Raw genomic sequence first — 24,199 nt, forward strand, 5'->3', positions numbered from 1 at the left:
CAAAGTTAGATGTTTTGGAGACAAGGTGAGAAAGAGCAGACTTCGATGGTTTGGACATGTTCAGAGGCGAGAGAGTGAGTATGTTGGTAGAAGGTTGCTGAGGATGGAGCTGCCAAGCAGAAGAGCGAGAGGAAGACCAAAGAAAAGTTTGATGGATGTGGTGAGGGAGGACATGAAGACTGTGGGTGTTAGAGAAGAGGATGCACGAGATAGGCTTAGATGGAAAAAGATGACACGCTGTAGTGACCCCCTAACGGGACAAGCCGAAAGGAAAAGAAAAAGAAGATCAAGAGTGATTGTTTAGGGGCCAGCATGGTGGAACAGCTGTAGAGCGTTGGCCTCACAGTTCTGAGGACCGGGGTTTAAATCTCAGCCCTGCCTGTGTGGAGTTTGCATGTTCTCCACGTGCCTGCGTAGGTTTTCTCTGGGCGCTCTGGTGTTCTCACACATCCCAAAAACATGCATTTATTGGAGACTCTAAACTGCCCCTAGGTGTGATTGCAAGTGCGACTGTGGACGGTCTCTATGTGCCCTGCGATTGGCTGGCAACCAGTTCGGGGTGTACCCTCCCTCCTGCCCAAGGACCGCTGGGATTTGCTCCAACACTCCCGCACAGTCTAGGGTGTAATATGCCTTTCAGCTGAAGTCAGCTGGGATAGGCTATAGCTTACATGGAGGGAGGGATGGATGGCTGGATGGACAGACTTAGTGTGAACTCTTACCATAGGAATTTATCCCAAAAAAATACGTTGTCTTAAAAGTTAGGAACCAAGAGAGGAAATACTTCACATAATATAACTTTTTTTTTTCTTTTTTTGTTGGAGGTAAGAAAACACAGATGTTCTGCAGTTGTCTTGCTCACAACTGTGTCGACATTTTTTACTGGTGCATGAAAGAGATGCCAGCCTACAGACTTTCTGTGAAGCACTGACTTCTTTGCCAAACGCAGCACAAAGGTCAGACATTCTCTAGATGACTTCATTCCCATCCCTGCAAAGCCTTTTCCCTAATGATGGCCGGAGGTATTAGCGCCCCAGTAGAACTGATCATACCATACGGAGTACCCTGAATAACCACCACTCAGCCTTCCTGAGTTTAATTCAGATCCCCTGCAAGATTGGGAAGACTAATCCTGCCGCCTGAGGGCCAGGTTAAATATTCAGGACATTTTATTTTCAGGCCGACTTCAAAGACATACACATACACCACTGTGCAGTATTGAAACACCTAAAAAGGGCCTCCAAAAATACCACCTCTGTTTAGAAACAAATGTTGCTTCACGCAATTTTCTCGGTAATCTTGCTAATTAGCCTGGTTCCATATCAATTAGGCTCGTTCTGAAACCGAAGGAAGAGCTGCAGAAATCTGTGTACGGCTTTTGTGGAAGATTTGACTGCTTTTGAGCTCTAGCTTGTGCTGGATATTCTATGAAATCAATACAGTTCTTGCTTTTACAAAGCATCAAGGATTTTAAGTTTGACATTTGAGGTGTATCCCCCCCCCCCCAAAAAAAAAAAAAATTGCACTATTTTAGGAGCATATTGGAGTATTTTAGAGGACTTTTTGGGGTCAATCTTGTGTCCTAATACTGTCCAAAATCCATAATGTTCATGGTCACCATTAAAATTACCCCTTTTGGGGGTCTCATCGTGTGACAAGTATTTAAAAATCACTGAGGTTCTTGGTTTGCCATAGAACATAAGCAATGCAAGTTATCTTTGACATTGGAGGTATAATTCTTTCCAGAAAAGGTTTTGGTATCCATCGGTGCAATGGCACCATTCTTTAGGGTCCACCTGGTGTCAGAGCTTGGGCTGCTTATTTTAATAACCTGAATAATTGTATTATAAAAGAAATCAAAGCAAAATCTATGACTCAACACTTTAGAAATAAGTTGGTGGAATGGCACCCAGCCAGGAGGAATGAGTATGGCATTATTTTACACTTGAAAAATATAAATTGCAAATATATAGACCATCACTGCGAGTTATAACGTAGTGTAATACCCCACAAGTGGATAAAGATCGACACAGTTGGTGCACTTTCAATCTGTAACCAATCCAAACCTGCATTCAGCACAATCATACACCAGCTTTACAGTCGCAACTGATAACCAGAGACTCAATGGGTAGCCACTTGCTATCCTGATCTTAAAAAGCCATGTTTACACTCCCATTTGCAGACTTCCATACAATTTCAAAGTCACAATTAGTACAGTGTACAATAGAACGTTGGGAAGATGACCCCAAGTGGACAGAAATAATATGTATGCCTCACATGGATATTTTGTATTGGTATTGTTGTTTCACTCATTCACTGACATGGATGGTAGTATTGGTCAACACGAATCCAACTGCTTGGTGCCACGGACATATATCATGCATATGTCAGGTACGTAGTATGTGTAGTAATAAGAATATGTAGCGAGAAAGGATAAAACGGTTCAAGGACTGAATGCCGAACCTGATGGAGAAAAAAAGCCAATGAGCTTCGACACAAACAGTGCAGTGGGTGTCAGCGTTGCTGACATATTTTTTAGGTGCACATTTGTAAATATTTTTTTCCATCAAAAGCTCGGTTTTCTAGTTTGAGGTGTTCCAAAAGTTAAAAAACATACCATATTTTCCGCACTACAAGGCGCAACCCATTATAAGGCGCACCTTGAATGAATGGCCTATTTTACAACTTTTTCATATATTAGGCGCATAGAATAAACGTTACAGTAGAGGCTAAGGTTACGCTACGCATCCATTAGATGGAACTACACTAAAGGCTCAATATTGATCCATATATAAGGCGCACCAGATTAAAAGGCGCACCGTCGGCTTTTGATAAAATTAAAGGCTTTTAGGTCTGCCTTATAGGAAAATAAGGTAGATATATATTAGCATCAAAGAGTGTCTGGCTTGGGATGCTTCTTTTCACATTTTCTTTGTTTGTTTTTTTTCGGTAGAAACCTGTGTTTTTGGTCAAACAACCTACTTTCTACTGTTGATTATAAAAGAACAGGAAAAGAGAGAAAGAAAATTCTGGAGAAAGAAGACGGCCAATTGTTTTGGTAGGTTGGATGCTGCTGTTGTCACAGAACAACTTTACGGGTCTTGAAAATCAGTCGAAAAGCTATAAAATGCAAGCAATACTGGGAACCACTGAAAATGGCTGCCAATGAAGAAGTTATTTATCCAAACAATCTTTGGGGCTCATTTTGCTCTGCCAAGGATACTGAGAAATCCAAGCTTCAGTCGGCACTTTAGGCACATTTTATACCAAAACAGTCAAAATTGTACCATGAAATAGTGTTGTTTGTTGTTGTTTACATTGAGAAAGAAGGCATGAAAATCCTAACATTCTAAACTAATGGGGTACTTGGTCAAATTGAATAATAACATTTAGTGACAAATCTGTATTCAGCTAGAAAGAAAATGGAAAGTCCTCCAAAATAGCAAGTGATGTTTATCTACGTTCTGGGAAGAAATGTCATTCATTTGCATTTCCTATCTGAACAGGATGTGTGTGTGTGTGTCTGTGTGTGTGTGTCTGTGTGTGTGTGTCTGTGTGTGTGTCTGTGTGTGTGTCTGTGTGTGTGTGTGTGTGTGTGTGTGTGTGTGTGTGTGTGTGTGTGTGTGTGTGTGTGTGTGTGTGTGTGTGTGTGTGTGTGTGTGTGTGTGTGTGTGTGATGGGGTGGAGTGTAAAAAAATAATTTCTGATACAAAAGGTGAAGAGATCCATTTTCTTCCTCGAGTTCAAAGTAAGTGGGGAGACATTTAAGAGGAGACCTTTCGAGTCCCAAACATTTTCTTTTATCTTGCTTTGTTAGCCGTTATGAAGCAATCAAAAGGAGAATGTGACAAAGTAACACGCGCACCCACACAAACATATACACACACACACAACTTGCTAAATCTACACAGACACACACACCTGTTGATAAATCATTAGCCAGTGGTGCTGCTTCGACATTTCACCGAGTGTACAGTGAGTCAATGATGACTCATCGTTCTCATTCATCTAACCTTCTGATGCTTTAGGTGTTAAGACTTACATATATATATATATTTTTTTTTTAAGACTTTTAGTTCTTCGTAACTTGTATAAATAAAAAAAAAAAAAGGAAAAAAGAACTTCCTACAACACCGGTTTTTCTCCACTCTGTCTTTGCCAACTTTGGGCACGTGAAGCCCTTTGAGACTCTCTAGTGATTATGGCTATAAAAATAAACTTGACTTGACAAATAATTATCCCAAATCAGAGCTTCCCGCCTTTTCCATCAAAGTCATCAAGAGCTTGATTCTCGAGTGTCTCTAAGATTATCCTCAGCAATTAACCTGTGGTGTGGGATGTCTTGACATTTTTTTTTCCTGCTGGGAAAATGGTAGGGGTTGTCAAAATTTTAGCATTATTTTTTTTCTTCCTTGCAATGAAAGTCAGACTTAAGCATCATTCATATGTGTCTGAAGATTACTGAGCGATTATCCTGCAGTATGGGGTGTAGTGGCAGTATATTTTTCCTCTCTGATCAGAATGGAAGGAATCCGAAGCGCCTGGAGAAAATTTCCTTCACCAGTTACACTGGAGGAACCCGCGCCGAGAATTGAACCCTGAACCCCTCGATTTGCTTACCAATACTTCATCATGCTGCCTTTTCTTGACTTTTTGCAGAAAATTTTGTTGCTGCATCCAAAAACGAGATTTTCCACCAGATTCAATGTAGGGCAGCATGGTGTTATAGTGGTTTGCACCTCGGCATTACGGTCAGGAAATCTGAGTTCGAATCTCTACTTCACAGGTGTGAAGCTCAAGGCCCGGGGGCCAGAACCAGCCGGTCACATGATTTCATGTGGCCCGCGAAGCCAAATCCAGTGTGTCCATTTCAATTATTCTTGTAAACATTTGTAAAAAAAAAATTCAAAGTGTTATGCATCATAAATGATAAAGTTGAGATATTACAAGCATTTTTGTGTTACCAAACATGAATAGATGAAAAACACATTACCCTTGACTTCTGATTCCAAAAGCAGATCATAAATTGACGATGTAAATACGATGAGATGATTAAATATTTGTATTGTTTCACAGTCATAACAGCGGAGGAGGGAGACCGGAACAACAATGTGGCCTGCGAGAAAAATGAGTTTGACACCCCTGGTCTACTTGAACATCTCTGTGTGGAATTTGCTCCTTCTTGTGTTTTGTCAGAATCTCTCCAGCATTACAGAACACGCATACCTTCATTTTTCCATAGGTGTCAATGGTTGATTATCTTTATGTGCAATCTTCACTGTAATTCATTTACAAAAATAGTACAAAAAAAAGGTGTTCGGCTTTAAACATTGTTAACCGGTCCCTGGCTAAAAATTAATTAACAATCCACACCGTACATGTTGTTTGTTACCCGACGTGGTAGGGCTGGTTATTAATTGACTACGGCAGTTCAAAGTCTACCGGACGAATCGGAAGGCTAACGACGTTGTTTTGCGCAGGAGTCGACGCTGCTCATTTAAAAAAAAAAAAAAAGACCAAAAAGGGAATGTAGCTATACTATAAAGTATTTAACCTTTCAGAATCAGAATCAGAAATCAGCTTTAATGGCCAAGTGTGTAAAAACACACAAGGATTTTTTTCTCGGGCAGTTTGTGCTGCTCTGGTACGACATTCAGAACAAAGAACAAGGAACAACATGGCAAAAAGAACAAGAGATCAATTTGTCCCCCCCTAAAAAAAAAAAAAAACAGCTCAAAGCTGAAAGGTGTATACACCCACATTTTGCACAGCTTGTCTGGCCTCTGATTTTGTCCATCATCTGTTTCCCACATGAATGATTAATCTTAAAACTGAGCGAATCAGAGGTAGTTGAACACTTTTAAAGGCATATCGTGTTTATGTTGTCAGTCCATTGGTGCAGCTCTCTTTAGTTATATCTCAGGGTGACAAATCTGTTTTCAATATGCTTGCGCTATTCTATTCGTCATGTACAGCGCTCAAAAAAAAATCCACCTGACCTTCACCCATTGGAGGGAGGCAAAATGTTCAACGAGATGGCACAGCTACGTAAGCTGATTGGAGATAAGCTTCTTTGTCGTGGACTCCCGATAGCATCGTCAAGTGTTTCACGTAACAACGCTTTCAAGATTTTATTATTATTTTTTTTTACATTCTGGGTATTTTAGTGAAAGGATAAAGCAGAAAATAAATTGTGTTATAAATGACAGAGGTTAGACATGAAAGACTGCCATTCTCGGCATAATATACAGTTTCAACATCCTTCAGGAATGAGACAAGCTTGCTTGAATTAGGAACACGAGTAGTATATCCATTCAGCCATCCATTTTCTTTGCAGCTTATCCTCACGAGGGTCACAGGGAGTGCTGGAGCCTCTCCCACCTGCCAACGAGCAGGAGGCAGGGTAGACTTTGAACTGGTTCCCAGCCAATCACAGGGTACAAAGAGACTGTACTCACAATCACACTAAGGGGCAATTTAGAGAGTAACGTTTTGTTGACAGCTTGCGAGCCGTATCATATCAAAAGTACCGTAATTTCCCGCCTATAAGCCGCGACTTTTTTCACACGCTTTCAACCCTGTGGATTATGCGGTGATGTGGCTAATTTGTGCATTTTTTTCTAAAGGCCACAAGGGGGCACTCGAGTGGAAAAGAAAAGAGTGACACCAGTGAAATATATGTGCCGAGGAAGTGACTTTTACCGGTATGTTTTTTTTAACCGGCCCTGTTAGCGCTGCGCTACCATGTTGCTGCCGTGTCTCAGTGATTTTTACCGGTATGTTGTTTTTTAACCGGCACTGTTAGCGCTGAGCTAGCATGTTGCTGCTATGTTACTGCCGGGTCTCGGTGATTTTTACCAGTATGCTTATTTATTTATTTATTTATTTTAACCAGCCCTCTTGGTGCCACACTAGCGTGTTTTTGCTGTGTCACTGCCGCGTCTCAGTGATTTAGTTTTTTTTTTTCTAACCAGTTCTGTTCATGCTACCATGTTGTTGCTATGTTAAGATAAACTAAGGTATTAAAACTTATACTTTAATTTACTTTAATACTTTTTGTGTGTACCATCTTTCTTTGTAAATATCTCATGTTTCAATGTGGCTTTCAATGCGGGCACTTGCAGCTTTTACACAAGTGCGGCTTATGTATGTACCAAATGGTATTTCCTTTACAAATGTACTTGGTGAGGCTTACAATCCAGTGCACTCTGTAGGCCGGAGATTATGCTATATGAACATGCCTCAAGCAAGCCTGATGGAAACGTCCTCTCCTGTCCATCGGTGACCACAAACACGTTTTTATCCCGCATTTTCTTCTTATAATACAGTCGGCACAATCCACTCAGGTTGTCATCCCCACGGTAACAAGTGTATTCTGTCGCATTTGAGTTGACCAGATAAAGCCCACTGGGGCAATATAATGGGATGCGGTGGTATCGGAATCCACCATTTTATTGCAGTCTTCTGACAGTGCAATTGAAAGAGCAAATATGTCTTGTAGTCTGATCCACGTATTACGACTTGTCTCTCAACCGTCTTGTTTCTGCCATGCAGCCAACTTTTTTGGGTCATAACTTTATTGGCCATCAGATATTTACAGTTCTACGTCAAAAGACACGCAGGAATGCTAAAAATAAACTCGCTTTTGTATTAAAATATATTGGGCATTATGGTGACGTAAAGTATATGTCTTTTGGGGAGACGATCAATGACATCATCAACTGAACACCATAAAATTCTCATGATTGGCTGACCCATCGATCAAATTAAATATAGGAAAATAAAAACATCTACTTCATGATTAAATTCAAATGGATTGCACATAAGTTGGATAAAAAAAAAATCCCTTCTCGTAAATAAATGAAAATGTGCAAAAACAAATTAAATACAACTGAACGGTAGTTAAGCAGTGATACTTTCACATACCACTAGGGGGAGCACATTCCACACTTTGAGAATCACTTGCTTGGAGAATTTTTATTGTTTGTTGCCCCTTTTTCATGGTACGGTTCTACCGCCAAGCAGCCTCGCTCTGCCCCATGTGGTCACTTCCTTGTTACACTTTTTCGTGACACTGGCACCACTTTTCAGAACCTCCTACGACCTGGTTCTAAAATGGAGGCCGAGGAGGGGCCTGATGTAACTTGTGGAGAAAACATTTCTAAGATTCGCAAACCCGGCAGCATCAAGCCATATAAAATGCATGTACATAAAGCATCCAATATTGTGTTTTATATCAATATGTAACTATATTTATAATGTGAATGAAAAAGCAAAGTTTGTGACCAGAACATACACGCTGGGTGCGTCCTTTCAAATATCCACCCTCTCACTTTTTATTCTCACCAACACCCTCTGTCACCAGAAACCTGCTTATTCCTTCAAGATGAATCTATCTTTTTATTGTTTCAGGAATTTGATAAAGTAAAAAGATGTGGTCCGGTCCAGTCGGGTTCGAGCGCGTCTCGCAGTGCACCACAGGCCTACAGCAGCTTTTGTTCTGTGGTCGGCCGAGGAGGTGCAAACATTTTTGTCCGTGTTGGCAGAAGATGAAATACAGCGAGATGGAAGGTGGAATAAACAAAAAAAAATTAAAAATTTAAAAAAAAAACGAGTGCGTCACCTTCTTCTTGATCCCGCTCCAATCCCTCCCATTTTGGATCGGTGCCTGTTGTAAAGCAAAAGCAATGAAGGCCAGGCCACGAGAGGCCTTCTGAAGCTTGAAATGCAAAAGCGGCATTACTTAATTCTGCTTTAACCGCGAAAAATAATGATAACACAACTTGTAAAATATTGCCTTGAAACTATGAGTTTGAAAGAAGTAACGTTACTCCGTGATTTACGAAGTTGACTAGTTCTACCTCCATTGTTCACTCTGGGAAAGCTAAGATCATTCTTTGGAGATTAGAAAGGTGATGAGAGCCACGGGGACAAAAACCCCTCTGACACTTTGCATGCGATCGTGTTTCTTTCCGAGCATCGCCACCCCCGTAGGCCCGCGCCCCCACCCGTCAATTCTCTTCCAACCCCCTCTAGTAGCAGTACTGCTAGACAAAGAGCAAACATACGTCACATCATCCACATACAGTACAGCACAGTACGCGTAGTGGAATAGTGTCGTAATCAAAGACAAACATCCTGACCAATAACTAACTACACACACAAAGAGGTATGTTACTGTGGAGGAATAGGGGAGGATGAGGGGCGGGGGGAGGATAGGGCAGACGTTGTCATACAGTTCAAACACACCACATCGAGTCCACAAGTCGCTACGGTTATTCAACAAGTCACGGCAAAGTAATCTTCACCCAGGGTGACAAATATGCCAGCAAATAGCCAGGAGGCAGACAAACGTCGAGGTCGCTGCGTTTATCAGCAGTGTCGCTCGCTATGACGCCGCTAAGAATCACGGGAGTTAGTTCGTTGATTTCACAGCTGTGCCACAAAATCGGGTACACCTGAACACACCGCGGAGATCCCACACAAGAGCTGCATGCAAAAATTGAGAAAGAAAAGGCAATAAAATTGGCCTCGCGAGAGGCAGCTGAAAACACAAGTAAGTGCTGTAAGGATTTGGACGCTATAAAATGACATGACTGCTGGATTAAAGTGAAGTCAAATTGAATTTAAAAAAAAAAAAAAAAAAAAAAAAAAAAGCTTTAGGTACACTTGAATAAACTACAAATATCCAAAACAAGAGCTGCGTCCAAAAATTCATCTAAATCACTATTTTACAAATGGACAAAAATACAGTACAGTAAAATCTCGGTTGTCGAAGGTCCTCATTTTCAAACAAATCAGTTTTGGAACGAAAATTTCAAGGTTTTTTTTTTTTGCTTCTGCTTCTCAACGCTCCCGACAAAACCCGGAAATAACATATTACGCGCGGCCAGACCAGCTGACCCACGACGCGCTTTGTTGTGAATTCCCACGCCACCGAAAAACCCTGAAAATAACATAATGCGTGCGACGCAAGCAGTTGACCCACCCACGACACGCTTTGTTATTGTCAATTGGAACGCCCCCGAAAAAAACAACGCGTGCGGCGCAATCAGCGCACTTTTGTCATTCTGTATAACGCAGCCTCTGTACACGGACGTGTCTCGGTGGTGACGACCTTTATTAACCCCCAATCATGGTTCCAAAGAAGGGAAGTTGCTTGTTTAAAGTTATTCTGCACTTTTGTTAATAAAAAAAAGTTAACAAGGCTAGGGGCCGAGTCGCTACAGATACAGCAATGCACTACCAGTCTAGCGTACTCAACTACTAAAACATACATTTAATCAAAAAAATGAATATATTTCTTAAATTATTTTATTATATAAAGTATTTAAACTATACATGTATTTCTACTACGCAGTATATTATCAGGAAAAGCTAAAAAAATGCTTTAAAAAGTCTAATCGCTTAGGCTCGGAACGCATTATTTCCTTTTCCATTCATTGTCATGGGAAAAATCGATTTGGTTTTCGAACAAATCACATTTCGAACCGTTTTCTGGAATGGATTGTGGTTGAGAACAGAGGCATCACTGTATACTCAAATTATATTAAATTTTATTAAACTGGCCACAACGTTAAATACACAGCACATCTAGGACAAAAGAACCAAAAAAACAATGCTTATATTTATCAATAAATCAAGTGAAATACAATTTAGTTTTAAATTTGGTTCACCTTAGCTGTACAAAGCAATTTGATGTATAATATGATGTTATTTGATGTATAAAATAGTATAAAGAGTTTGAAATTAAAAAGCCCAGAATATTAAGTATTAATAAAAACTTTACAGAGATCAAGTATAACTGCTGTATTCAAAAATTCAGTCAATGTTAATGAAGGATTTTTTTTTTGCTCCAATAAAATGAAAACGAAATTTAAATTCTATTCAAGCGGTGTATATTAATGAAAGATGAAGCATTAAATAGATGAATCTAAACTTGAATCCAAAATGAAATGCAATGAGACACTTATATTTGATTAAATTAAATAATGCTGTTTGCATTGACACTGCCACAGAGCTATTTCTTGAACAATGTTGACTGTACGGCAACATAATGGGAATTAAATGTTTACACCAAGACATTGCGAGTGCAGCTGTACCTAATGTTGTGGCCAGTGCGAGTTAACTATGCACGTTTACTTTAAACCTTCCCCAAATCGGCACAGACGCCATCAGTAGCAACTTAAAGTATGTTTGTCATACGCTGGCTGACAAAGCGTTTAAAGATTTTTGCATTAAATGTGCCACAGGCGATATATGGCCTGTGGCTTGTCTCAGCACTGCGGGCGACTCGCACGGTTTGAATATTGAAATATTTCCGGGCCGAGGCAACCAAATATCTTCTTAGCTGATGTTAAACACCACGGTGGAGAAAAGTGTCGCGAAAACAATGCCATTAGGGGTCCTACGGGCTAGTCACTCAGCTCGGTGGTTCACAAACGTTTTGTACAAAGTACCACCTAATAAAGTACTTTGCACTTCAGGCACCACCACCATGACCAAATTTAAAAGACAGTAGCCTAGTAAGGCTACGTGTTCATTTACAACAAAGCTGTTTTGTTCCTTAAACTTACATGTATTGTTATTGTAAGCCGCTGTACATTATGCAAAGTTCCCCAACTGACCATGTGCTCAAATACAGAAAAACTAATATTTTACCTCAATGAGTATTCATTTAAACCAGTTATGCAAAACATTTGCCTAAATAAATGTTTGAAAACGGGCGGCACGGCGGATCGGCTAGTAAAGGGTTGGCCTCACAGTTCTGAGGTCCTGGGTTCAATCCCGGACCCGCCTGTGTGGAGTTTGCGTGTCCTCTCCGTGCCTGTGTGGGTTTTCCCCAGGCACTCCGGTTTCCTCCCACATCCCAAAAACATGCAACCTGAATTGGACACTCTAAATTGCCCCCATGTGTGATTGTGAGTGTTAATGTTGTCTGTCTTCATGTCCCCTGCGATTGGTTGGCAACCAGTTCAGGGTGTTCCCTGCCTCCTGCCTGATGACAGCTGGGGTGGCTCCAGCGCTCCCCGCGACCCTTGTGAGGATAGGCGGCTAAGAACATGGATGGATGGCTGGATGGATGATTGTTTGAAAACAGTTTTAAATGCAACCGACTGGTGACCAGTTCGGGGTGTAGTCCGCCTTTCCCCGAAGCTAGCTGGGATAGGCTGCAGCTTTCCTGCAACCCTTGTGAGGATAAACGGCTTGGATAATGACAATGATGTACTCTGAAGTTAAATACAACCGAACTGTATTTAACAAATGTGTACTGTATTTGATGTATTTTTTTAAAAAATGCAGGTCACTGTAATATGGTGCAGTTTTAGCATTTAAATCAGTGATTCTTTCACGTACCATTAGAGCGTGCCTTGGCTCCACTCGAGGTACTTGTCTGAGACTTTGAGAATCACTGGACTGTACCACCCCGCAATGACTTTTAGAGCCTTACGTCAACTAGTCGGTAATTTCATTTTAATTGCCCTGCTTGAGGAGGACGCTTGCGGGAACAGATGAGTGCACCGAATTAAATTAGTCCGTCACATGAATTGATTGAAATTGTATTGTACTCCTGAATGCATAGCTTTTGGTAAGTGAGGGAGAAAACCATAATGGGGGGGGGGGGGGGGGTGAGACTGCAGCAGGATTTGAACTTTTTCGGCCAGCACTATCAAAGTAGGAATTATTGGCGCCTGCCCACCCAAAACACACACCCACACCAACTCCCACACCCACAAACACACACAAACACACACACACACACACACCAAAAATTCCCAAAACTGCAGTGGGCCCAGAACGAGGACAGGTTTCCTTGTTTGGCCAAGTTGTACAAACATTACCTGGCTGTCCAAGGGCAAGCACACCATGAGAGAGGATTTTTTTTTTTTTTTTTTTTTCCCCCTCTCGCCGGAATTACCATCAAGCAACAGCCAAGCATTCACTTTTCATGTGATTTTGAGAATTACAGTACTGAAAAAAAATGTCAACAACGAGCATCAGCTACTATAGCGGACCTCTGCATACACACGGTTTGGCATGCACAGATTATTATTATTTTTTTAATTTTCTAATTTCTTTCCTTTTTTTGTATCAGTGTTTTTGTGCGTGGGGAGGGGGCAACCCCAAAATGACTAACTGCTGGTTTATTCCTGCTTATTCAAGAATTGGGAGGGTGTTCAATTTGCTTTTATTTTTTTCCCCAATCCAATTATAACAGCCATCAATTATCTATGAATTTTCACTATTCCGCCTCGGTCCCAATTCCATATAAATATCACGCTCATGTCGACTTTGTGGTTGCATGTTGCTGCACGCGGGGACAATGTCAACACTACGCAAAGTCTCAATTTGTCTCAGTTTTAGCAACTTGATATAAACACATCTCACACACTCAAGAGGGATTGCAGGTTTAAATTAATAAACAATGGTACCTTGATATACAAGTAACCTGTTGTATGACCACACCCATAAGTCAATTTACTTGTATGTCAAATTAATTTTCCCCACGGAATTGAATTAGTTTATCTCTTCCAACTGGCTAAAAATCACCATTTTTGTGACATTTTTAATTTAAAAAATTAATTAAAAATACTTTCATAAAATAGTTTCATACTTTATAATTTTCAAAATGTTATTTTGATAAACTAATAATTACTGTACACAGTTGTGGTAAATTCGAGTTGTCTATTTCAGTTCACTTGACTTTAGTTTTTAAAAACGTTAAAAAATACCAAAAAATGTGAAATATTTCATAAAAATACAAGATGATGGGAAAAATAGAAAAATATTAGCTATTAGATTAAAAACAAAATGTGAAAAAATTACAGGCAAAAATAAAGAGTAGATAAGTAGGAAGAATATTTGATCCCTGCAAAAAAAAAAAAAAATTCTATGGAAATCTATAGAATTTGTACAGAACAACTTGTTCTATAGAAAATTGGCTGTGATTTTTCTATAGAATTTTTACAGAACAACAGAATTTCTATAGTTCTTTAGAAATGTTCTATAGAAATTTTTTAGGAGGGATGATTCTAAACTTAAATCGTGGGCAAAATTACGGAAAAATATTCAATTACGAGACAAACTTTAAAAATGCATATTTTCTATAAATATATAGGGGGAAAAAATATCGGAATACAAAACCGCAGAGGAAGAAGTATGTTTTATGGGAAAATGGGTACATTCCACACTTAAACAGCAAACGAGGCTCTGTCATGTTATCGGCGTCCCTGAGTTTTCCACCTCAGCAGCAACAAATGTGCTCGAGGCTTACAGAGCAGCAGCAGCAGCAGCAGCAGCAGCCATGATTTAAGCGTGACGCTAACTTGACGCAGGTGACGCCTTCGGCAACACTTCCCAAACAAAACTTATTCGGCACTTACTCGATAAAGTAGCTCGCTCCTTCGTCCGTGAAGCCTTCCTCCCATCCTTTGGGCAGGTCTGGTTCGGGGGGGAAGAGAAAAAAAAGTTGAAAGGCGAGTCGCGTCGAGTCGAACCGGGCCGACCGGGGGCTAAAGAAGAAGCCGAGGCGGCCGCTTTCGCTAGCCCTACCTGAACGGATCATATGGCCCGAGTTGACCGGCTCGGCGGAGCGGGGGTGCAGCCAGGTGCTCTCCCGCGTTCGGTCGCTGGTTCACGGACGCACGCGGGCACGGAAGACGGGCGGAGGAAGGAAGGCGGCGAGTGAGGGGGGAGGGGGGGGGGGAGGGAGGGCGAAAAACACCTGTTACACCGAAGCGAAAGGCGAAAATGAGCGGAAAGCCGGCGGAGGGGAGCTCGCTCACTTGATGAAGAAGACCCTCCCGTCCCCGCACACGCCGTACATCCAGTGTTCGGGCAGGGAGTCCCGACCCAGCGGCGCCGCCATGATCCGCTCGTCCTACTTCATCTCTCGGTTGAGTCTCCCCGGAGAGACGCGGTCACTCAGCATGGGCCGGCGCCGCCTTCACGGACGCCTGCGAGAGGCGGACATTGGACCGCTCGTCGTGGGAGAGGGAGCTGATGACTCACAGCTAATGGGGAAACGTCTCAACCTGAGGTTTGCGAATCAAATGAATATGATGACAAAAGGATCAGCTCGCCCACCTCCTATCGGTCGTGTAAATTCAATTCATTTGGAAAAAATAAAAATATTTGTGATTTGAAAAAGAAATGCATCTGAGCGTTGAGAACGATCCATTCATTTTCTGAGCCGCTTAACCTCACAAGGGTCGGGGGGGGGGTGGCATGCTGGAGCGATTCGCGGCTGTCATCAGGCAGGAAGCAGGATACACCCTGAACTGGTTGCCAGGCAATCGCAGGGCACACTGAGACAGACAACAGTCGCACTACCAATCACACCTCGGAGCAATTTAGAGTGTCCAATTAATGTCGCATGTTTTTGGGATGTGGGAGGAAACCGGAGTACCCAAAGAAAATCCACGCAGGCACGAGGAGAACATGCAAACTCCACACAGGCCTTGGATTTGAACCCCGGTCCTCAGAACAGTGAGGCCAACGCTCGACAACTGTTCCACCGTACTTCCCATTGAGAAGTAATGCGTTTGTAAATTTCGTAAATGGGGTTTCTTTCACAAGGATGATAAAAAATAAACTATTTGAAGAAATATTTTGAAAAAAAAAAAAATCACAATATATTAGGTTCAAATATACACATTTTTGTCTCAGGCAGCAAATAATCCGTTTTGAAATCAGAAGACAAAGATAATGCTTCCTTCAAGTATTGTTTAAAGCCCAAGTGTCATCCCTATAAACATCCTAAAATAGATATTGTAATGAAAAATACATATGACATTATTCGAAGAGCGCGTCATCCATGCACAAAGTTGCGGAAGTCTCATTTGACACTCAAGTGGTCGCCAAATTGGCTGCATTTACTGTCCGTGACGTCACATGAGGCCCCGTAGCTCAGTGGTTAAAGCACTGGTTTGGTAAACCAGGGGTTGTGGGTTCGTATCCCACTCCCTGAGAAGGGTTGCGTCAGGAAGGGCATCCGGCGTAAAAATTGTGCCAAACGTACATATGCGTTCATCTGAGATGACACGCTCTGGCGACCCCGAAAGGGACAAGCTGAAAGACACACACACAACTGTCCGTGACGTCACACCAGGACATTCGCCATTGAAAACACGCGGTGGACCCCACAGTGGGAGACGAACAGCCGCCTTCTGACACCGAAGCCCTTTTTGAAGAAGAGAACATCGGACATCCGAGTGAATTGACCGGAGCAATATTACCCGATCGTTTTTAGCCATGTTTAGATGATATGCGGATCACGGCCAACCCGCATGCGGTCAAGCCACCTCCCCGCCAGATCCACCTCTGCGCGGCGGTGATAAAAACAAGGAAGCCTGCAAGCGACGACTACACCGCAGCCAAACCGCCTCCCCGTCCAATCCATTTCCGTGGCAGAGATGAGCCACCCCGGCCGAAGCGTGTTGTCAAGGCCGGTGTCGATCCACAAGGCCTGGGGAGGCCGTCCTTTAGCGGGTGCTACAGGGAAGCTTTCCAATGCGCACATTGACGACACATTTAGCACCCTTGATTTACAGATTACGCCCCCCCCAACTATTTTTTTTTTTTTTTTGTAGCTCTATACGCACCTACTTGTCATTTGAAACCCACAAAGCTCTCGTCCTTTGCACCCGTGCATTCCATTTTTCACGACGAATCAGATCTCTTAGAAACTTATGATGGGTAAATCCATCCTCCCGAGTCTTCGAGCAATATCCAGCAATACAACCAGCCGGCATTTTGGCTAACACAAAGGAACAACGAGCTACCTTCCAGCAGGTAAAACTAGTAGAAACAGACAAGACCGCTTGAGTGGGCTACTGCCCCGTCACTTCCTGCTTCTTCTCAAAAACAAATCCCTCGAGAGGATTTTCATGGTGGGAGTTACAAAAGCCATTTACGTCAAAATCATGTTTTGTGGTGAAAAAACGGATGGGACCATACTGGCTGCTGTTTTTTTTTTTTCAATAATAACATATTAAAAATCATGCATTTCATGACAGTGGACCTTTAAAGTACTGTAGAACAGGGTTTGGTAACAGTAAAATGCAATCACTCAGCATCATTGTTTATAATCATGACAAAATGTCAAATTTGGGTTCCGACTGCGCAAAAGTTGACAGTTTGCTTGAGGGCCACACAAAATGTTGCGGCGGGCCGCATCCAGCCCCCGGGCCTTATGTTTGACACCTGTGCTTGAACAGATTCTGCCAACTCCGAATTCCACAGAAACTTCAACTGAAGCTTAAAAAGTGTCACGTGGGCTTGTCGGTTGCCGTTTTGACATCTGCAAACATCTCTCGTCGTTGTCCGCTGAGCTCATCGGAACCTCCTTCAGCATCCCAGAGGAGGCGTGCGGTGGCTTGCTTGCGACAACATCCGTTGCCGGCCTGTCATTTTCCCCATCTTCTGTGGGCACTAAAACAAACAACACTAATTTTCCAACACATTCATTCCCAGGGTGTTGGAGAATAGGGAACTAAAGGGGAAAAAAACATTCTGGACATGTTCCAGGTTCCAGGGAGTGCGCTTTCCAAAAGGTGAGCACATTTTCCAGATCTTTTGTGCGCTTATCTCCATAAGTCCTTTTGCTCTGCAGCACTTTTTTTGTTGTTGTTGTTTCTTTTCGGAGGCGTGAAGGGCACGCAGAGGTCGGACCGCTCCTGTGTTTGCAGAGAATTTCTGTGGACAGATAAAGTGTTCCCCAGGAAGAAAGAATAATGGGAGGGAAGGCATTCCCGGGCCAAGCGCTGAGATCACCGCGTGCGCCGCTTCTGTTTTGGTTGAAGCTGTTCGAGTCGTGAGAACGCGAGAAAAGGAGCGATCGGCTTTGTTGTTCTACTCAAACAAATAAAGCAACAAAAAAAAAAAAACATTTTTGAAATGTCGAGAAGTTGCAAGCAAGAATGCAGGCCGTCTGGACATAGACAATATAAGAGGGAAGGCGTCGGGGGGGGGGTGGCGAAAGTCTACAAGTTACAACAACGTCCGTGTTTGTTTCGCAAGAAAAATGCAGCCAGTGTATGAAAACGGTGAGGGGAACAAACAGAAGGTGAAGGATTCCAGGGGATGGATTTCAAGGCGAAACGCCCCCCATGTCCCCCCCACAGCAAACACTGAGGGTCCCATTGTGCACACGCGCAGCCTGGGGGCAAAAAAGTGCACCAAAATGGCAGCCAAACATGCACATTGGTTCAAGTGACACAGAACAGAAGTGAAGCCGACTTACAAATATAAACTACGTTGAGCACCTGGAATTGGGGGGGGGGGGGGTTTAAACACTAACTTCTCCCACCATGTTGCGTTGAAAACACTTGTGGGCATCACAAAAGTCATTCATCTGGGGCCAACATTGTTTCGGTTATGTCATGGCAAGTTAATTTGCACACAATTGTAGCACTCAGTGCCAAGATTATGGATTTTTTTGAGGGGGGGGGTGTTAATATTTCATATTTATTGTCTAATATTTGCAGCTCTTTGTAACATTTGTGCTCTAATGGGGTGTAAAATGTCAAATTCATCCATCCATTTTCTTCGCCACTTATCCTCACAAGGGTCACGGGGAGCGCTGGAGCCCATCCCAGCTGTCAGGAGGCGGGGTACACACTGAACTGGTTGCCGGCCAATCGCAGGACCGCACTCACAATCACACCTTGGGGCAATTTAGAGTGTCCAATTAATGTGTCAAATTCATATTTTGGTATTTTTTTCTCTTTTTCTATTTTGTTGCATTTGTATAATTTTTATTTGTAAAATTGCATTTGTAGTCTTTCTTCCCAATATTCTGTTTTTTTTTAATTTTCTTTATTGTTTTCTATTCTCTCTCTCTCTCTCTCTCTCTCTCTCTCTCTCTCTCTCTCTCTATATATATATATATATATATATATATATATATATATATATACACACACATACATACACTTTTTGGTTAGCACAATTAAAGTATATGGACACATTTCTTTTAGAAATATTCTGATCATGTTGATATTTAAATGGGCTTTTCCCCCTAAAACATTTAATTTAAAAATCCATGAATAAAAATTGAAATACCTTAAAAGTGCCATCAAACTTTAAAATTACAAGAATCAAAACATTTTTTAAAAAAATCTGACTTATTTCTACAGTTTCAAATGAAAAAAAAAACATTTACGATTTAAAAATCTAAAAAAAAATCACAATTATAAAATTACACAAATACATCAAAATGTATCATTTTGAAAAAAATGAAAAAAATAAGGCATACATAAATGAAAAATCAAAAATCGCTTCCATTGTTGCCAAGACATGGGGGGGTCGCTTTTTCTTTTTTCTTCGGTTTCATGCAGGTACCGCTCGGCAGAGCGTCGCAAGCAAGCAGGAGACGAAGACGAAAGTGAGCGGAAAGCTTTCCTCTAATCACCAAAACATGTCGGTGGCGCCGCGCCACACATTGTATCTTCTTCTCTTGTGCAAATGAGCCTTAAATAATGCATGGCTGCGCGCCATCGCTTCAACCGACGGCTGCCGGCAGGCCTCCCCTCTTCTCGCATTTAAACCCAGCGAACACAAACTTTTTAAGCGTCCCCGAAAGACATCTGCACCTGCGCGCTCCCGACGAAAGCTTGACTGGATTATGTTTGATATTGCGCTTGTAGTTTGCAATTATGTACAACTGCTCCTCCGAATATTTTGCTCATTTAGCTCCAGGAGACAGGCACAATATTAGGAACAGCTCTTGGTATGATGCAGTGCAAATGTGTGGCATTACCTAACGTGTACATGAAAGTCCTACTGACATCCTTATACACATTGTAAAATAGATAGTTATGAAAACTACATATAATATTATTCACTTCAATGTCTATATGAAAAAATATGAGCGGAGAGGGTGTCATTCATGGGCGAAGAGATTTTCGGATTTATCAGACGCCCCTTCTGACACGGAAGCCCTTTTCGAAGGAGAGAACATCTCACAATCGAGTGAAGTGAGGGGGCAATATTACCCTATCATTTCATATTTAGATGATATGTGGATCACTTCTAACTAACAACAGACTCCATGACAGTATGTATGACAATTATGTAGCGTACTCAGCCGGGAGTGATGACAATGCCATAAAGTGGCCTGGCCCGGCGCCACAATGAGCCAGCGCGGCCCGGCGCTGCGAGCGTTGTCGTCACTCGCTGAAAGAAGGATTATGTCATCCCCCAAAGTTTTTTTTTTTTTTTTTTTAATAGCTCTATAACACAACTACTTGTCCTTTGGAACCCACGAAGCTCTTGTCCTTTGCACCCGTGCAATCCATTTTTCACGACGAACTGGGTCTTTTGGAAAAGTATGATGAATGAATCCATCCTCCCAAGTGTTCAAACAATATCCAGCAATACAACGAGCCGGGATTTTGGCTAACATGAAAGAACAACGAGCGATCTTCCCGCGGGTAAAACTCGGAGAAAGAAGCGAGTCCGCTTCAGCGCGCAACTGCCTCCGACGTCACTTCCTGCTTCTTGTTGAAAACAAATCCCTCGAGAGGATTTTCATGGTGAGAGATACAAAAATCCAGATACGAATTCATCATGACATGTGGTGAAAAAACAGATGGGTCCATTCCGGCTGCCTTTTTTTTTTTTTAAACATACTAAAAATCATGCTTTTGGTGTCAGTTGGACATAAGAACCACATCCAAACTTTCACTATAACTTAAGTATTTTTTTTTATTACAGTTTAAAATGCACTATAATTCGCAAATGTAATAAAATTAAATCAATATACTTTTATATTTATTCCAGTGTGATGACATATTAAATAAAATGACAACTCAGATATTTACATTGTTGAATTGAATATTTATGGCTATATAATATTATTTTCTTTTATAATAAATGTACAAAAATGTTAATTACGTTTTCTTCTGTCATTATGGGGTGCTGTGTGTACATTAATGAGGAAAATGTACTTAAATAATGAATTTTAGCAAATGGCTGCAGTATCACAAAGAGGAAAAAGTTTAAGGGGCATCTGCATACTTTCTGTACTCAGTCTGTATGTGTATATAAAACAAGAAATGTCATACACATAGTAACATATAATTAGGTAATACAGAATTTGTCCCAATCCAGAAGAATCTAGAATGCTTTACGTCGTTTTGTCTCCATCCATAGGTGGTCACTGTGTCCAACAACAAGACACATAAACAGCCCGTCTTGCTTGCTGCGAGTTACAGAGGAGCCCCCCGTGTCATTTCTCGAGGGATTGACAATTCTACTTCCGGTGACGCAGTGCGCGCGTTGACCGCATGAGGGCGGCAGAACCCATTTTGACAGGTCAGCGCTCTCTCAAACAGCCTCTGGCAAGGACGACGACCTGAGATGGTACGTTGAAAATGAAAGCTTCTTTCGGCTTGTCCCGATAGGGGTCGCCACAGCGTACATCTCAGATGAACGCTCGTATTTGAGATGGTACATTGAAAATAAAGTCTAAAAATATGGGAGTAAATTACTGCCACCAGGATTTGAATTTGAAATGTAAAGTGATCACATTTTCAATAGTTCTATTTTAGTCTAACTTCTCAATGTTAACAATTCAACTGGCTACAATTCGGTGTCTGAAATTCACCGTCTGTGCCGTGTCATCCCTATAAACATTCTAAAACAGATATTGAAATGAAAAATACATATAACATTATTCACTTCAATGTCTATACGAAAAAATAAATGTGAGCGTCATCCATGCGCAATGTTGCAGAAGTGTCATTCGATATCCAAGTGGTCGCCATATTGGCTGCGTCCTCCGTCCGTGACGTCACCCGGACATTAGCAGATGAAAATACGTGGTACACCCCAACTATGGGAGACAAACGCGCCCTGTCTGACAGGAAGCTCTTTTCGAAAAGGAGAACACCACACAACCGAGTGAAGTTACCGGGGCAATATTACACGATTGTTTCGAGCCATATTCAGATGAAACGCGATCACGGCCAAACCGCATCCCCGTCCGATCCGCTTCCGCGGCGGAGACGAGCCATCGCGGAGACGTGCAGCCGAACTGGTGCCTCAGCCGGTGTGGCTGATTTTCTGCGCCTTATAAGGAGGAGGTGGAGCCGAGCCATGCTGCTTTTAGGGGTATGTTCATAGCCGCGCAGTACTTGTTGAACACCTTCGAGCGGGGCGCATTACTGCCTACCTATGATTCGGAACCCACGAAGCTCATATCCTTTGCACCCGTGCAATCCATTTTTCACAACGAACAGGCTCTCTTTCAAACTTATGAACCCTAAATCCATCCTCCCGAGCGTTTGAGCAATATCCAGCAATGCACCGAGCCGGCATTTTGGCTAACACGAAGGAACAACGAGCTACCTTCCCGGAGGGAAAACTAATGGAAACAAACGAGTCCACTAGGGGGCGCCTTTTCTCCTGTACGTCACTTCCTGCCTCTTCTCGAAAACAAAATTCCTCTCGAGGATTTTCATGGCGGGAGTTACAAAAAGCTGTATGCGTCAAAATCATGTTTTGCGGTGAAAAAAACAACACATGGGACCATATTGGCTGTGGGTTTTTCATGAATAATATACCAAAAAAAAAATCATCCATTTCATGACGCTTCACCTTCACCGTCACGTGACGTCACAAACTAAGTAAGCGTTACCGGATTGGCTGCCTCTTTGGTTCTGACCTGAAGTAACCCTGCCTGGTCGCACAGACAGTGACTTTTAGACAGCGAATTGTCGTTGGTTGAATTGTTAACATTGAAAAGTTACACTGAAATAAAACTATTGAAAATGTGATCACTTTACATTTCAAATTCAAATCCTGGTGGCACTAATTTTCTTCCGTATAATCACACAAAAACGGCCGCTGCTAACCAATACGGCAGACTTCCTGTCTTTTCACACATGGCTTCTTGAGGCTTTTTTTTTTTGCGGGTCATTTCATGAGAAGACATCCCTACCAAATTCTATTTAGCTATGTGAAAGTGACTTCAGACATTTTTTTTCAGAAGGATATTGTTTTCTCTGGAAATGACTTCTAAAATGGCCAGTTTAAACCAAAATGTCAGACTTTGTGTGTCTTCTCAGGCATGGTTTTGCTTCTCGAGACTTTTTTGTGTGGGTCTAATCATGGTAGAGGGGCGGCAAGGAGGATCAGCTGGTAAAGCGTTGACCTCACATTTCTGAGGTCCCGGGTTCGATCCCAGACCCGCCTGTGTGGAGTTTGCATGTTCTCCCCCGTGCCTGTGTGGCACTCTGCTTTCCTCCTACGTCCTAAAAACATGTGAGTGCGACTGTTTGTCTTTATGTGCCCTGCGATTGGCTGGCAACCAGTTTAGGGTGTACCCCTGCCTCCTGCCCGTTGACACCTGGGATAGGCTCCAGCATCAGCTTATCCCTTGTGGGGATAAGCGGCTAAGAAAATGGATGGATGGATAATCATGGTAGATGTCAAGGAAAAAAGTCCATCTTACATTTCCCACAAATTCCAAAGCACTGGAAAAGGCCAAAACGGCCCCAAAATGCCCGATTCTCACCAAAACGGTGGACTTACTGTGTCTTTTCCGCCATGGCCTCTTACAACTTTTCAATGGGTCCACCCACGATTGATGTCTCCAACATTACGCGTAAAAGTGTCTTCAGGGCCCTAATTAAAAAATGTGGGCTGCTGGAAATGGCCCAAACGCCCCAAAAAGCACAACTTCAAACCAAAATATGGGACTTTGTGATTTTTCCAGTTCTTGAGATGATTGATTTTGATGTGGGTCAACTGATGAGACACACCCCCTCGCTACGCGTCCATTCCTATAATCCTGACGGCCCTCGTGTTTATTTGAAACACCTCGCCGTGCTGCAAGCAGGTTGCATCATCGGCTAATTGCCACCCTGGAGGTTGAGCAACAGTGCGCCGTCCTCTTCATCATCAAGATCATCATCGCAATCATCATCATCATCCACATGTGCTGCAATCACCTGCAATCCTTTCCACCCCGCCGCCGGTTGCCGAGCAACCGCGAGAGGAGCCCAATTCAAAGTGTCGCTGACATTTCCTTTGTGTAAATAATTCATGATGCACTCCATCAACATATGAACAATACGACACCCGACGACAACTGGATTGGTGTTCAAATTAATAGGAACAGGCGACATATGTCATTGACACCAATTAGGAGCACCGCACGTGTGTGTGTTGCTAATTGATTGCACACCCCAGG

The 24,199-nt window shown here is 42.3% G+C and overlaps 1 protein-coding gene across 5 annotated transcripts in view; it reads right to left on the reverse strand.

The window, feature by feature from the left end:
- Positions 1-23,884, reverse strand: part of plekha7a (pleckstrin homology domain containing, family A member 7a) — a 126,337-nt gene extending 102,453 nt beyond the window's left edge. For 3 of the 5 annotated variants that reach the window (XM_061823754.1, XM_061823753.1, XM_061823756.1), the window contains exons 1-3: positions 14,787-14,928; positions 14,554-14,630; positions 14,385-14,442 (exon numbers count right to left, since the gene is read on the reverse strand). In XM_061823754.1, coding sequence (XP_061679738.1) covers positions 14,385-14,442; positions 14,554-14,630; positions 14,787-14,869 — 218 coding nt within the window. In that variant the 5' untranslated portion in view covers positions 14,870-14,928. Of the gene's footprint in view, positions 1-14,384; positions 14,443-14,553; positions 14,631-14,786; positions 15,018-23,538 lie in introns of those variants that run through there. The other 2 variants (XM_061823752.1, XM_061823759.1) reach the window with 2 other exon arrangements.
- Between the last annotated feature and the right edge of the window lie 315 nt (positions 23,885-24,199).

Source organism: Syngnathoides biaculeatus, chromosome 6 (assembly GCF_019802595.1).
Source record: "Syngnathoides biaculeatus isolate LvHL_M chromosome 6, ASM1980259v1, whole genome shotgun sequence".
Lineage (NCBI taxonomy): Eukaryota > Metazoa > Chordata > Actinopteri > Syngnathiformes > Syngnathidae > Syngnathoides > Syngnathoides biaculeatus.